The sequence below is a fragment of the Ammospiza nelsoni genome, chromosome 8 (genome assembly GCF_027579445.1).
Source record: "Ammospiza nelsoni isolate bAmmNel1 chromosome 8, bAmmNel1.pri, whole genome shotgun sequence".
In the NCBI taxonomy this organism is placed as follows: domain Eukaryota; kingdom Metazoa; phylum Chordata; class Aves; order Passeriformes; family Passerellidae; genus Ammospiza; species Ammospiza nelsoni.
In genome coordinates this window covers 15602435-15618919 of record NC_080640.1, presented here as the reverse complement: position 1 = coordinate 15618919, position 16485 = coordinate 15602435, and the positions used below count along the sequence as shown (strand labels likewise).

Sequence of the window (16485 nt, the reverse complement as noted above, 5' to 3'; positions counted from 1 at the left end):
AAGTAAAGGAATGTATTAAAATAATTGTTTAGTTGTTTATGTTTTAAGTACATAATACTGAAGGTACTGTGGTGTTAAATATTTTAAATGTGTATTCTTGGGAAGTTCTCTTTAATCAGTGGAAGATTCAGCTACCCTGACTGTTCATTCCCTTTAGAAATTTTTCATATTAATGAATTTAATTCAGTTTTGAAATAAAACCATTGAAAATAGCTTTTACTTACATTGCAGGGCGTATGGGAATAAACTTCCATCATCCAGGAACAGACAATATTATGGCTCTTAACAGTAAGTAGTTGATGTCTAGTGGTTTATATTGCCATGTAGAATATTATTTCTTACATCTACTGTGTGTGTAGCTGTACAGTCGGACATAAATATGTGTAATGTTTGCATAGAAGTTCATGTTCACTCTCTGAGAATGTTTTTCGTAAGTCAATCACCTCTGATTCTTTATATTAACTTGGTAATGGCTTTATGTGTTTCACTGCAAGCTTCATAATGCCTGCTATGGAGAATATTACAGAACTGTCTCTCTTGTTCCCTCTTTTGTGGGTGTGTATGTGTGTTAAAGCTGTTATTTTGATTTCTGATATCTCTCCAGACATATTTCTTCCTGTTGGGATGAGCGGTTACAAGTTTTGCATACAATTACATGGACTGATTTTGTTTGCCTTGTTGGTTTCCATTATGTAGATAGGAATTGGGAGAATGTTTAGACATCTAAATAATGAGGAAAACTGCACTTCACTGAGAGATTATTGCTTTTTTTACTGTCAGGAAATAAAAGTAAGATTGAAAGTCCAGTCATGATCATATGGACTAAATCTACCTGGCAGAAGGGATGTGGAAGACAGTTCCTGTGTGGGGAAGGTGGGGGACGGTGTGAGGCAGCACCAGCAGAATGCTGAACTGAACTCTGCAAATCAAAGCAGATATTTGTCTGTCTAATCCTGAGAAATGCTGACTCTTTCAAAATGTCCATTTTTGTTTACAGTGTTGAGTTAGACATTTTAGGATTACTTACAAACTTCTCTAAAATTTTTTGCCTTTGTACTGTCTATGTAGGTTAGACTGTGTATAACTGAAAACTGCAGGGGTTTTTTGTGTAGTACCAAACAAAGAATAATTTATAGATGTGAAGAACCAAAAATTTGTAATAGCTAAGATACAAGGTGTTTAACATTTGGCTTTAAAGGCCAGCTTTTGAAAACTGGGACTTTGCTTGTCCTCTTCTTAGTTTTACACAGTTAATGGTGAGGTGATACTTTGGGGAGTTTTTGTTATCACAGTTAGAATATAAAGCCCATTTCCTTATGGCACATGAAATTATGGGAAATCAAATAATTAACTAGGAGAAATGTTGTGTTTAATTAAAGAGGTTATTAAAGGAGGAAGCTGTTCATGCCTCTCTGAGTAAATAAGGTCTACACAGTTCAGGTGTTTGACATGAATTCTGGTCTCAGAATGTATTTGTTGTTCTACAGTGTCCATTTCAAAAAGTTAACTGCAATAGAAATATATTTGTGAAGATGGGATACTATGATTGAATTTTGAGTTACCTTTAAAAATGGACAGTTATGATGAAATACATGATAGCATTTCTTACAAAGTCTAACAGAGATTTTTGAACGTTGGGAATGAAAAACTGAAACAAGTTATACTATTTTGGAATAACTTGCTTTTATCTTAAATGAATGTTGTGTTTTATTCTGATTCCTTTTTGATGAAAATAATGAAAAAAGCTATTTTCCTGTCCAATTTCTTTGAACTTTTTACAACAACTATACAATAGTTTATAAAAAACAATAATCTTTTGTAGCTATAGTCCTGTTGCATGGTGAACATATCAGCATAGCTAACTGAGGGACCAAAACTATATATATATGTATGTATTTGCACTATTTAAAATATTATTGGTTTATTCAAATATTAACTGTTTAAAGACTTAAATAAGCATGGAATCATAAATATGCAATTTATGCAAAATGAAATGAAGTACAACTTCCCAGTCTGAATAAGTTCCCATATATTTTTCCTCTTCTGCGACTCTTTTCCCTTCCTTTCTCTACCAGGCAAGGCCACACCATTTTTGGCCATCAATGAGAGCCCTTAGCTAGAATTATTGTACTGTGAAACCTGTTGGGTTTTACTTTTAAATCTTTGAAGAGGTGAGAATAAAAGCCAATATTCAAGTACACAAGCTTAAAAATTACTTTCTGTGATTGAAATCCTTTTTTGTATGTAGCTAAACTTGAAAAATTTAGAACTAGGTAATTCCCATGTCATTCATTACCTTTTCCCTGTAATGGGGAAATATACCAAGGAAAATTTAGTTCAAGAAGAAATATTCTTTTATGTGCTGGAATGGTTGTGATTTGGGTTAAAAAAATTAAATAAGTAAAATAAAAATTCCCAAGAGATACTTCATCACAGTATTTTTTGGAATAGTTTTGAAAACTTATGTAATGTCTTTAAATCATAATACTTGTCATATCTGTGTTTAATTTCTGTGAAACCAAACATTCTCTGCTGAGTCTGCAAACCCAACCTTCACATTCTATTTAAATGCATTGCTTCATAAGCATTTTTCTCTTTTTCTGTGAAGACATAGTAATAATCTTTAAGATTTATTACTCAGAGCTCAATTTCACACTGACAATGTAGGCAGTCTTTTGAAGGTGGAATAGAACATGTGCTCATGCCAAGAGCAATGCAAAACTTCACATGCTGTAGGGAGAGGGGAAGATTTTGGGGGATGTTTGTCTCCAGCTCCTCGTCCTCTGTGGCAGCACTTCTGCCTGTGCTTCAGCTCTTATTCCTGTTTGCTCATTCCAGCCTCTGGAAACTGGGGATTTTCCTGCCTGCCTGCCTTGAGCTGCTGTCTGTGGGTGTTGGAGGGCATTGTTTGCTTAGCTGGCAGCACAGGGGGATGTGCCACCACCGTTCTGTTCATTGTGCGAGGCTAAATCATCAGCAGCTGAAAACACTGAGTTCTGAAATAATGAAATTCATGGGGTAAAAGAGATTACTTTTATATGCATAATTATTATGAATCTCTTAGTGTCATTAGTGGCATCATGCTAGTGTACATACAGAGTTGAACATGTGTATAAACATGTTTATAAATGCCCTGAAAGTTCAGAAATATCCTTCTGCAGAGGAATGCAATGTTCAAATATTCAGAGAGATCCAAGCAGAGTCCTAAAGAACAGCTAAAGAAAAGGAAGATGCAAATATTAGATTGGAAGCATTTTTGAAGGGGAAATGGTATAGCTTTTGTCTGTACTAGATCTAAATGCAATTTCTCAAATCGAAATAGTATTTAGAATCAATTAGTGACATAAGGTAATTTTTTAGTTCATACTGGGCCAAACAGTGCAAGAATTTTTATAAACTTTCATCTACAACACCTTATTAAATAATTGATACTGTAATTTGTAGGGGAAATGTGGCATAAATTTAACTCAAAGGTGTCCTGCATCCTTTCTCTTGCTAATGTCCAATACCATTTGTAGCCATACATTTCTGCAGCCTTTGCTTCTCTTGAAGATGTGCTCCTTTCTGATTAGCTGAGCAACCAGGGCTGAGTGATGAGCATGAATGCATAGTCAGCTACATGGCAGGTGGTGAGCTGTCTTCAGGGCTTCTTGGGAACTCCAGAAAGCCTCAGTGACTTCAGTGGGAGAGAAGTGTGGCAGGTGAAAAAGGAAGATGGGAATAAATGAGGGTGTGTGATCTCTATAAAGAAGCACTGAAGTGTTGTGCTGGGATCCCCAACAATCTTCTGTAAAATAAATGTAGTCTAAAGGTAGTTAAATGAAACCCCTTTGTGAAATGCTGGAATTTTGTTTTTTGTAAAGCTTCTCTGCACAGTGACTTTGCAGTCCTGTTGGGCTACAAATGTTCCATCTGCTTTCACTGTTCATTCTTGTCTCATACAAAAATGTGTCATCTGTGAGGTCTGGTACTATTTGCTCTCCATCTGACTGTCTTTTCTTTTCATTAGTGTAATTTAGTTCTACTTATTCAGAGTAAAATAATTTGAAAAAGACATTAAGGAAAGGATTTGGGGCACTTTTTTAGATGTCTGTGTTGAGATTTTGGTTTTGTTTTGTTAATCCTATTTATGTGGGGAAGTTGTCATGCCATGACAGGAAATGTAATGCCAACAGAACCATTTCATTTTTTATTTTCATGTTTCTGTTGTTTTTAAAATTGCTTGTCTCCTTAAGAGCTATTGTACTTAGCTTTTCCTGATGTGCTATTTTCAAACACATATAGTGTTTAGATGTAAGAGTTGCTGAAGTAGCATTTTGTTTGAAAGTTTTGCCAGTGCTACTGTTATACCTTGAAATAAACTGCTCCAAATTGAAAGCTTCTTGAGTTACTTTTGTCTTGCAAGATCTTGGGTGGGCTGTTTAACAGCTAATACAAGCTTTCTTCTTGTAGTGGTAATATACTGGGCAAATGTGTGACTAAATTCCAAGAGGCATCAATCTCATCTAATAGTTCAGTTCTTGCCTGTAGGAATTTGCTGAGCTCTTTAGCCCAGTTGCCAGGCTTGGTTACTAATGTGTCACCATCTTAATGGCATATATAGAATAACAGAAAGGAATAAAAAACACTGAGAAAACTTACAAGGTTTGCAAAACTAGTCCTGATTTAGTTGTGAAGAGATCTGAGTGAATATAAGTGGAGGGAAAACATGTCTGATGTGAAGTGTGAGCTAGCAAAGGCAGTGGGGTTCAGAGGAGGCCCAGAGTGTGGGAGCTGTCACTTTGCTCATCACCTTGTGAGGTTTTTCAGAAGCAGCTGTACAAGCATTTGGTATTGATGCTGCCTTGGAGGCTGTGAGGTGGGCTTGCTGATATCTCAAAGTCCCTTCTATACCTATTTTAATTTTTAAAAGGGTAAAGGGGAAGCAGGGGAGCAATAGTAAGTACATGCTTTTTCTTCTTTCTTGCTTTCAGTTTTTTGTATTGGCATCTGCACTTCCAGAGATCCAGTCTGGCTGTTACTGCAGGCAGAATCTCTTATCAGTGGCTGATAAAGGCTTTTTCTAGCAGAGGAAGATTTGTTGTCTTCCTTTTAATCCAGCTTGGGAGCTCTTTATTGCCTTCATGTTTGTTTGTTTGTTTTCCCCACTGCTTTTCCTGCCTCACCACCTCACCAATGTGCTTTCCTTTCATCTTTGTGATCCTCTCTGTTGTGGGTTAGTGCCATCTGTTTCCTCTGAATTTTAAGATTTGCCAGGCTACTCCAAGAGCATTATATATGATGCTAGAAGAGATGAAGCAGCCTGGCTGTTAAAAATGTGAGTTTTATTGGTAACAGATTTTTTAAACTAAAATGAGAAGATGAAAATAGATAAACCTTCCCTCTTGGGAAGGTGTATAGTTGCTTGGCTGCTTGTATGCCTCAGGAAAGGACACCTAAGCTGGTGTTGGATTTTGAATGCAGTTCATGTGTTTGATCAAGTGTTTGAGGCCCAGTGTGTGGGACTTAGCTGCATACAGCTTACATGTAGCTTGTGATTTTCTGGTGATGAGATTCTGTTGTATATGTTAGAAGGGAGGTTGCTGCAACACTTGCATTGTTAATATTGGAAAAAAATCAACCACAAGGGACTGTTGAGGTTCATATAACGAAATCATTGTAGTGCCCATCTGCACATCCAGATGTGCAGATCTATTAATGGAAGTTGAGAACCACCTTTTGAACCACTTGTAGATGAATGTCCATCTTTGCAATTCTTCTGGATGATCCCTCTGTAGCAGAAAAACACATTGCATAATTATACTTGCTTGTGTCACCTTCTCTCAGTTCATGAATTAATTTCCCTGGTATTTTAATTCACTTGTAAACTTCCAGATCCTAAGAACTTCAGAGACCCTCTGTTCAAAAGCAAAAGCTTGACATGTTTTCCTTTCTGATCTTAGAAAATCATTGCATAACTCATAATGTCCTAAAGCAAGTATTGTTCTGAACTGCTGACTGCTTCAAGAATACAAATGAGTGTTCCAAGCTAGAAATAAGATTCTGGTACCTTATAAATCAAGGAGGGTCCCAGTCTTGTCAAATAAACTTTCCTTTAGCCAGTATAGCTCCAAAATTTCTAGTCTGAAAATGCTGAACTCTTTTTTTTCATAGAGGTAATGCTATTTTACATCAATTTAACATGTGTCTTCAAGATTTCTTTGAAGTGTGCATCTTTGATATTGTGGCCACATAACTGCATGAACAAGATAAGTACCAGAAATGAAGAAATAATGTTCTTAAAAATCTGAAAATACTGCCTATTAAGTCTTCCATAAAATATGATAATACAAAAAAATGTTGTATTTATAAATTTGAAATTACATGATCAAATTAATTTTAAATTATGATATGGAGAGCATGTAGATATTTATTTAAAATATTTTGAGCTAATATTTTATGGATTCAAAAATTTATTGTTTCCTAGGACTGCTGATTATTTGATACAAATACAAGGTGCAGTTTCAGTCCCACATTATAATAAAAGAGTAAAAAAAATCCCAGAAATGTTCTTTTTCATCAGTTTCATGTGGCCTTGAGATGCAGTTAAAATTTGAGTGAGTTTTGATTTACTGCAACAATGGGCAATCTTAGCTGCAGGCTTTGGGGAATTCCAAAGCATTAACACTGAGTTTCCTTGATTGCATTACAAGATTTGAGGTTTGGGGAGTTTGTTGTGCTGGTTTGTTAAAAGCTTAAATTCTGTCCTTCATGCTAGAGTTTCATGTTCATAAAAATAGGATTTGCTTCTGGGACGAGGGGAGTTAATAGTTTCAGGAGAGTTATCAGTGGTTGAAAAAGAATCATTTGTTCCTTTGCATTTGAGGCCATGCAATTTGGGACACAGCAGTTATGTAACTTTGTACCTGACAGTTACAGAACGTTGCTGAGGATGGACAAACACCAAGGCAGGGATGATCCTGCTGCGAGCTGCACAATCCATCCGTGCACTTTTTACGTGGGGAAATGTGCTCATCCCCTCCTAAAGCACCTGGGTTTGCCTTAATATTAATGATCCAGAACGCACCTAGGAAAGAATCATTTGTGTTCAATTTAGAAACATTCCAGGAGATGGTTTTCTGTGCAAAAGGACATTTATATGTGGCACCAAAACCAGTACATGGGGAGCAGGTGCATTAGTGGGGGTACCGTTTAAGGAGCTCCCAGTTGCTTTTTGTCTTCTGTTGGACAAAAAGAGAAAGTAACTTCATGAACATAGCTCTGGTAATTTCATTGTTTGTAATAGTGCAGTACTCTTATTTTCTTGCATGTCTTCATTCAAGAATAATTCCTAAATTGTTTACTTTCTAAAGTATTTACTGGAGGCATTGTGAAATTCACCTGATGAACTATTCCTGCTATTTAATGTGTTGTGCTGTGAATTTTGACTTGTGAGCAAGATGGGTATTTTTTATTTAACTTGTCTCAAATGGCACATTCAAACTTCACATCCTGAGAAAGCAACATAATAAAATGTGCATTGACATTCTGAAGTTGTCATGCTGAATAACTCAGCTTCTTGGAAAAAATTAACATTTTAATATAAATACTAGTTACAACTGAGATAATTTTCAAATTGTGTGTATATGTATACAAAATGTAGTCAATAAGGGTGAAACTTCACCTTCTTTGAGTATTTAAATATGATGCAGTGTTTTTAAATCAGCAAAAACTAACTTGCTTGTCTTCCTGTTTAAGTGAATTGCACTATTTTGCCCCTGGAATTTACAGGCAAATATACCTTCAGGGAGTTTCAGTAACTTTTATGGATTTAAAGACTATGTGTAAATGCAAATATAGGCACTGTTCAGAAATAAGAGCAGGGCTTGGGAAGGAGCAGGAGCACTGAGAGTGTTACAATGAGGAGAGAAGGAAACAAAACAAAGCTCTGTTGCCTCTCACCTAAGCTCACTTCTGTTGAAAAACCCGCTTGATCCCCGGCCTTCCATGTTTGATTACCTTGGCAGGATGGATGGTTTTGTGACCATCAGTGATCCCGTGTAAAAGATGTGTTTTCCAGATTATTTTCTGTTTTTCTAAAACTTCAGATCAAAAATTCTGGGTTTTGCATTTGCCACTTCATCACAAAATACAGTTCTAAAGTTGTCCAACATTGTGGATTTGCCATTGATGCATGTCTCATTGAAATGCTGTGTTTATTCTGGTAGTTATGAAAGCATTTTGTCAATCTAGTTTGATTCATAGGAAGGTACTGGCTCTTGAGTTCATATTGTTTTAGTAGGATTTTAGTATTTACATATGGTTAATTATTTAAATTGAAGCATAATTGGGAAATATGTTTTCCACAACTATTTAATAAAATGCAAATCTGGTTCTTTTAATTAGAATTACTGTTGATGATTATTGCCACTTAAAACCATAATCCTAAATTATTATTTTATAATACTGTCCTATATGCCTGATTTTTTAAATACCTTTGCCCTTTGCTATGTAGAAACCTTCCACAGCAGGTATGTTCTTCTTTTTTTTTTCTTTTTTCTTTTTTTTTTTTCCCCTGGCTGTATCATCTTCAACTTTTTTTTCTTGTCTTGGATTGTTTGAATTTCATCCTGCACTTTTAAATGTCTTTTCCTTCTTTATGGTGGGAGGGGAAAAAGAGAAGAGGTAGAAGCTACATTCTCATTGCTTTTGGAGCTAAATCTAATGACAGCTGTACCCACAATTTTCTTCTGTGTTTACATGCAGCCAGGAGCTATGGGCGGAGAAGAGGTAAAAGTATTTACTAAATGTTTTGTTTGCTGAATAGTGGGAGAAATAAATATCTAGTTTTCTTGTGGTAAGATGATGTTGCCAATTTTAACAATACATGTAGTTGATCAATTGCTTTGTATAAATCAATCTCATATTCTTCCTTTGCAAAACAGCTCCCTTTTAACAGCATCTTAAAGCAGTGATGATCCTGAGCTGATAACTGCAAGTGTTGCTATTACTAGAGAACTGGAGGATGGCTGAATGTAAAGATTCTCATGACATGTATTTGTGACTTGAAATGCAGTGTTCCAAAAAAAGATTGGGTTTGGGTTTATGTTTGGTGTTTGTTGGTTTTGTAGGAGTCCAATGTTTAACTGCTGCATTGAACATTCAAAAATTACTTTTGTTCTTACATTAAACAGCTTTTTCTGAATATTAGACTTCATTACATTGAATTGCCTCAGATAGAACATATGAATACCAATGCTAGTAACTGTCCTCAGCAGTGAATATTGATAATCATTTTTAAAGATACAGTATTTGAGCACATTTTAACAGTATTTCAGCATAGACAACCCTTAAAACATAAAAGCAAACTGAAAATATTTTATAAATGTACCGTGCTATGTATCAGTTTGTTCTGAGAGATGAAGGAACAAGGACAATAGCAAGTCCAACAGCTATACTGAGCAAGCCACTAATGCAGCTTACATTTCTGTCCTGTGCTGGAGCTTACACAGACTGGTTGTTATTGAGAAAATAACAGTGAAAATGGCAGCTTTTAACAATTACATTTAGGTAGTGCCATCTGCAAGGGGTACTTCAGCATTAAACTTAATTTTATCTTCCCTTCCTGAAGTTCTCTGCCAGGTAGGCAGGTGACATTGCCCCCTTTTCCAAATGTAGAATTTGCATCACCTTAGAGACACATGTATGCATCAACAAACCAGTATGTCTAAGGGCTTTTGTCATTTGTATGGGTTGAGGTGGCAGGATGTACAGGCCATACTAACATGGTTTGTAATTCAGAATTTGCTCTGACTTGTTCAAAGCTGACACATTTTAGTGTTCATTCGATAGCTAAATCTGAAACAAAAGATTCAGATTTTCCTCACAAACTTACTCTCTGTGAACGTGAACACTGTTTAATTTAATTTTAAGATTGTGGCAGGTGTTTTCAGATTGATCAAATGGCACCAAAGTAGGAAAGGAGGTAGGAATCAGTAGGATACTATGAATTACTGGCAACTCCTGTTTACTTGTAGAAACAAAATACAATAATGCAGAAGTAATTGTGATGAATATAATTTAGGCTGTTTTATATAAATATTAGTGAAGACAAAACAGGGCAAACAAGTTCTGAATGTGCTGGCTTTTCAAATTTATTTTCTCACTACCAAGAAGCATGTTTCATTCCACAAGACTTGTTTCCTGTGTGAAATGCAGGCTTTTCCATACTAACAAGTAGATTTGTGTGTGTGTTTCTTGTCATTAATGTTAGGGATTTTGACTTGCCTCATTCATATTAAAGTCTGTGATGTTCATGCTTTATCATTACCTTGACTTTTATAAGGTTGGTTTTGAGTTTCCTTAACCTTAAGCATGAAATTCTACAACAGTCTTTTAAAAAATGTGTTGGTTATCAAATATTCTCATATATCACTCTCTCTTATTGCTTTTAACATTTGCATTGGGATAATATGCAGAGTAACCACAGGCAAGTCTGTGCAAGGACTCATTTTATGTTTGTTATACTTGGCTATTTTAATTAGTGTTTGATTCTGTCACTGTCACTAAGCCTCTGCAATGAGAAGTAGTTTTGTCAGACATTTCTGGAGGCTTGCCATAAACTCTCAGTTCCCTACTTGATTCTCTCTTTCCTTTGGGAAAAGAAATGAGCATTTCTTTGTAGGTATCATGCTATGAGCTGTTGAGTCATGTTCTTGGTACCTTGTTTTTTAACTTTTACAACCAGTTTTTCAGGTACAGATTTAAGCACCACTGTGGGAAATCAGCCCAAACTATTTTGCTACACTGACAGCTCAGAGATGCCCAGGGAGGGGTACAGGAGCATGTTACAAAAAAAGTGCATTTAGTGATGCTTTCCCATACTGTTCTCCCAGAAATTTGCCCAGGGAGTCTCTTGAGGTGATGTTTTAATATTTATTGCCTTAGATTGCTTTTTTCTCCTGTTCTTACTCATTCCCTTTTCTAAGCCTACATAAATTTTTAAACATCCCAAAAAGTCTGTAGCAAGGGTTTGCAAAGTTTGCTTTGCTTTCAGCCTTGGCATGTACTGATTGTGTTCAATGCAATTCATTTTCCCCTTACTGGAGAAGAGTGTGAACAGTTATTCCCTTTTCCCTTGTCTGTATGCTTTCCATTATTTTAAATGTATTCTTCTTACATTCAGCTCTATACTTCACATAGCTATAAACTTATAGAACATCATTTGCATTTATTTAAGGTGAGTGTGGTGCCTGTAGACTGCCAAGTGTCTGGCATGGTGCTTAGAGGTGATACCTTGCTTTCTAAGTTGCTGTGAATTTTTATTATTTCCTTCACAACTCAGTCTCCTCTGCAGATCTGTATTTTGGTGGAACACCTTGTTCTTAATTTGATATGTCATCTTCCACTAATGGCTCATGTTAGTTGTTTGTTTACTTTTTTACAAGAAGGTAGGTTCATGGGCAGGAATTAAAAGATGAATTATCTCTCCAGTAATGTCAATCTCTGAGATATTTTCAGATTTCCAGCTTTTCAATGAGTGTTCTGATTTGATATTTTTACACAGTTGTAGTATTCTTCATTATTTTTTCTCTCATGCAAATGTTCTCTTTTATTTTGAGATGCATATGTTTATATATATGCATGACGTGTTTGTCCATTAATGGAATATTCATCAAAAGTCTTTTGTGTTTTATGCTCTGAACCCACCATTTCTGACAACAAGTCTTTGAAAGGTAGCAGCTCTACATCCTTCTCTGATTGTGGCATTTACCCTATTTTTTATGTTGATGCGTAAATGCACGGTAGGATTTTTACTTCAGTGGTTTTTGGTGTCTGTAATCTCTTCCATTGTTTAACTTTCAATATATTATTTTTAATATATTTTTCTGGTGCCTGATGTTTGTAATTAAAAATCAGGCTGATGTTGTGTGTCAGTGACTTTCCTGACTTTATTAGCTTGTTTTTCATACACAGGATTACTGTTTCTTTTTTTAATCTCTCTTTTGCTACTGGAGACAATCACTGATATTTTCAGTGTATATATTTTTCTGACTGCTCTCCCTCTGTCTTGATTTTTCTCCTTGCCCCTGTTTTTATTTCCCTCACTTCCTGTGCTGTTAATACCAGTATGGTATTAAACTGTAGGTCTTGGCTGTGTGAATTTCATGTGATTCATTACCTTTGAATTTAATTATGTGCACTTACAAAAGTATAAATACATTTATACTTGTGATCAACCCTCCTATAAACTGTTTGTATCAATTAATTCCAATTCCATCCCTGGGAGAAATCCTCCTTGATATGAGGGGACAGGTAGCCTTTTCAAAGTTGAGATGTGGTTCTTATTTATACATCTCTCTATATTGCAGGATGTATTTACTCAGGTATAGGGAATTGTTAAATTCCAAAGTTGGCAAGTAATGCTTATATGTAGTCTTTGAGTATTTTTTCTCTTCCTTGTTAATAAATCTGTTCTTAAGATAATGTGTGTGTTCTTTGTTAGTAATAGAAACAAGTTGCTATTGCATCAGATGGTTACAAATAAATTCTTTACTTTTCATTAAAAAAATTGAGTAGGAGCCATTAATGTTGATTTTGCCTGTTCATGACTGGAAGGATGTTTTTTTTAACTCTAACAAACAGGCTGACAGGCTGTTCTAGCTAACACCGTTTTCCTTCAAGTGCAAGTTCTTTGTGGTTTATATAACAAGATTTTTTTTCTTGTTCACTGATTCTCTTCACTTCCTGTTTAGTATCCACAACCCAAAGCTTTTCCATGCTTATTTTGCTGTTTGCCCCCCTACTCAGCGTGGGCTGTGTTCCCTGGAGGTGGAAGTGCTGCAGCCCTTGCTGTCAGGATCCTGTACAGCACTCAGAGGACTGTCCTGCTCTGCAGTGCAGTGGCTTGAGGGATCTTGAAATCATTCCTTCAAGATCTGTTTTGGAAGGTGTAAATCTCTAACTGGTTTGAAATGTAAATCTTGCAAAGGTTATTTCTATAGCTGTGACACATAATTTCATCAGATAACTTGTTTTTCATTTCTATCCATTTGCAAGGGTTTGTTTAAAGCTAAATTAGTTTTATTGTCTTGTAAGGGTAACACACTCTTGGAAAAATGGAAACAATACTAATGAACATGAATTGGAAAACTGGACCACCTAGCCCTTTAGTGCAAGTTCTGTTAAAGTAAAACAGCAAAAAGGAAAGTTTTTTACTGAAATATTTCCTTCTCCAGGAAACAGCATTAACTGTAGATCCTACAAAATCTGTTCCAGGTCGGTCTTCACTGTTTCCTTTTGAGGATGGCTTCCTAGATGACAGCCATGGGGATCAGTCATTGTCCTCGGGCCTCAGCTCTCCAACGCGCTGCCAAAACGGGGAACGAGTGGAACGCTACTCTAGGAAGGTGTTTGTTGGAGGGCTCCCTCCTGACATTGATGAAGGTACCGTGAATCACTTGCGCTGCTGACATGTGGGAGTTGCCTTTCATATAATTACTATTAAATAGGTGATGATATTTTCATAGAGGCAAATGAATTTTCCCAGGTGTGTCTCTTGTAGTGCTTGTGGCACTGCTTAGAACAAACACTCCCTGCCACCCCTGCAACACCCGAGCGTTTACCTGGCGTTCTTGTACTGCAGATCAGAAGTGGCTGCCTGGCAGGTCTTCTGATCTGCATGTCTTCCCACGACTGCCAAGTGGGAAAGCTGAAAAAGGGAACTTAGTGGGTACTGTCTCTCCTCTGTAGTCTTTTCCTATTCTTGGATGTGGTTGACTCTAAAGACTTTCTTAATGCAGTCCTTTCCAAAATACTGTGGGCTTTAAATAACCCAGCACGTACCTTGGGTTCAGATGATAAATATAGGGTAATAATATAGTTTCAAAGTAATGACCTACCCAGCAAGGATGGTCAGTTTTTCTCAATCATTATCTGCTCTACTTGCATGTGTCCCCACAAACTCTTACTCCCAAACTAAAATAATCACAGTTCTTGGTGTATTTTTCATGGCTGGAATATAGCTGGAATCCACCACTGGCTAGCTTCAATGGGCATACACAGGGAATTTGAGGATGCCCTGTAATGAAATGAGGGAGATCTCTTATCTACTAATCTGAAGCCTAAACCATGTACAGTTTTAATGAAGAAATAGCATGAGTTGCCAGTCTGTTTACAAGCACCTCAAATGCAGTTCCCATGTCACACCAAGAGTTGCAGGGCTGTTGTATGGGGTCTGGTGGGTAATCTGGATTTGCAGCTGTAAGAAGCAACTGCCCAACAGGGATGACTGATGTACACATTGCTGGGACACTCAGAGTCAAAACACGTGCCCAGTCTGTCCTGTGAGGGAGTGACAGGTCTCCTTCAGTAACCCTTTATCCTTCAGCTCTTCAGGTACACAACCGGTGTGTTCTGTCTCCAGATGCTTGAAATTCTGGCATGCAATTCATGGGGTCAGAGAAACTGGACACATCTCAAACAGCAATCCAGAAACTGTAAAACCCCACTGCCGTTTCTCCTGATGGCTTGTTCTGATCCACCTAAGATCACATTAAACTAATTCTTTCTTTAAAGTGCGTTTAAAATTGTATTGAGAAAATAAGATTTTTTTCAAAAAGAAGTTTAAATACTTTTTTCCTCTTGATGTGTGTTACATGGTGGTTCCAAGTTGATGCTTAAAAAGTGAAGAAAAAACTTGGTAATTCAAGGCAGATTTCCTGAAGGGCCTGAGGAAGGTGAAATGCCCACAGTGGCATGACCTGCTGCAGCCTCTTTCTAGGGCAGGCTGCAAGGAGCAGCCGTGCTGACATGGAGCTCCTCCATCAGTCCCATGTGGCTGCATCTGACCCTGCTTTGTGGCTATAATTAGAAATAGACTGCAGCTGAAGCATATTCACTTCTGATAGATCAGGTTTGCATTTAATCCTGCTGCTGACTTCCACTAGTGGAATGTAAAATCACTTTTTTAAGCAGCCATGTACAGCACAGAGATGAAATAATATTTAGGCATTTGCTATGGACATCATTGCAGTTTTCACTGTTCTTGTTTTGTTTTGATTTTAAGTAAGACCTTTTTACCTTGCCACTGTCAGTTTTTATGTTCTCTCTAAGGTGCCTCATTTGTTTTTTTGTAGATGAGATCACTGCCAGCTTTCGTAGGTTTGGACCTCTTGTGGTGGACTGGCCTCACAAAGCTGAAAGCAAGTCATATTTTCCACCTAAAGGTAATTGGTTTAAAATACACTTAAGAGGGCTGTTCTGGTAAAAGGAAATTACGTCTGCCATGTGGTAAAGCAAAGTTTTGATTCTTTATAGTGAATTTTCTATCTTTCATCAAGCATATTTTCAGCCATTGTCCCGATGGAAAAAAATTTCACAATTTGGTAATTGAAATGTGCTCCTCTGTGTGTACTTCTTCAGCCCACCTTGAACCCTTGAATTATGTCTTCATTTGTACCAGCAGTAGGTAGAATGTAAGCTGCAGAAATTTCATAGCTGATTTTGTTGTGGTTTGCACGTTGCCAAACCCAGGGGAGTAAGAGAGGAAGTGCCTTGGATTGGGTCACTGGGGTGGGTGTGCAGTGTTTTGCAGGGAGGTGACTCCAGTGTGAGCTGTGAGCCAGGAGCTCTGGTCCTGCTCCACATCAGGGCTCCCTGGGTGCTGGAGCTCAGAGGGCACCCAGGGTGGGCCAGAGTGAGCAGGCGGGGCAGCCTCTGATCAGCAGCACAACGTTGTGCACTCCTGCTTTGGGTGCTGGTGGGAAATCTCTCTGGGAGGGTCACTTGGCTAAATCAAACTGCCCTTGCTGTACCCTGCTCTCTCTGATTTTGTGCAATACGTTCTGCTCTCTTTCACATGTGCCTCTTGCATGTAGTTCCTGAGTTCACTCCTGATCTGAAACAGTAGCAGGAAGTTGTATGCAAAATTTCTGGTCTATATGCAAAGATTTTCATTTCTCATTGACCCTGGAAGCTCTTAATTGCTCATTAGGGCCACTGATTATTTTGGCAGAACAATGGGCTGTTCAGTCAGTGAACTAGCTAATCCTGAAATATTTTGATATAGTTTGACTGTAAAAACACACAAATAAAAGCCAACTTAATTTATTTGGAAGCTTAATTGCCGGAGGCAAAATAACACTGTGACAAATACTTGCCCTGTGAACAGTATTTGGGACACTTAAAATCAGAAGAGAAGCCCAGACATGCTTCCTCTTTCCTGTTCATTCTCACCACTCAGCCTTGCTGTCAGCAGTTATGCAGCATCTGTTCTTGAATTTAAAAACAAATCAAACAGCCCTAAAAACAACAAAAAACACCCCCAACCCCTCTGCAATATTCCTAAAGACAGTTGCTAAAATACATGCTTTTCCCTTTTTATGTTATTTTTAAAGATCTCTGGGGTCTTTCTGGCTAGTGAATTCTAATTGTGCCTTCACTTAGAAGTTTGGGTTTTTTTAAGTAGAAACCAGCTTCTCCTTGTCCTTATTATCTCTTAGTATT

The 16485-nt window shown here is 37.2% G+C and overlaps 1 protein-coding gene across 2 annotated transcripts in view; it reads left to right on the top strand.

The window, feature by feature from the left end:
• Nucleotides 1-16485, top strand: part of CPEB3 (cytoplasmic polyadenylation element binding protein 3) — a 79211-nt gene that overhangs the window by 38956 nt on the left and 23770 nt on the right. For both annotated transcript variants that reach the window (XM_059476664.1, XM_059476665.1), the window contains exons 4-7: nt 232-288; nt 8746-8769; nt 13258-13425; nt 15117-15206. In XM_059476664.1, coding sequence (XP_059332647.1) covers nt 232-288; nt 8746-8769; nt 13258-13425; nt 15117-15206 — 339 coding nt within the window. The remainder of the gene's footprint in view (nt 1-231; nt 289-8745; nt 8770-13257; nt 13426-15116; nt 15207-16485) is intronic.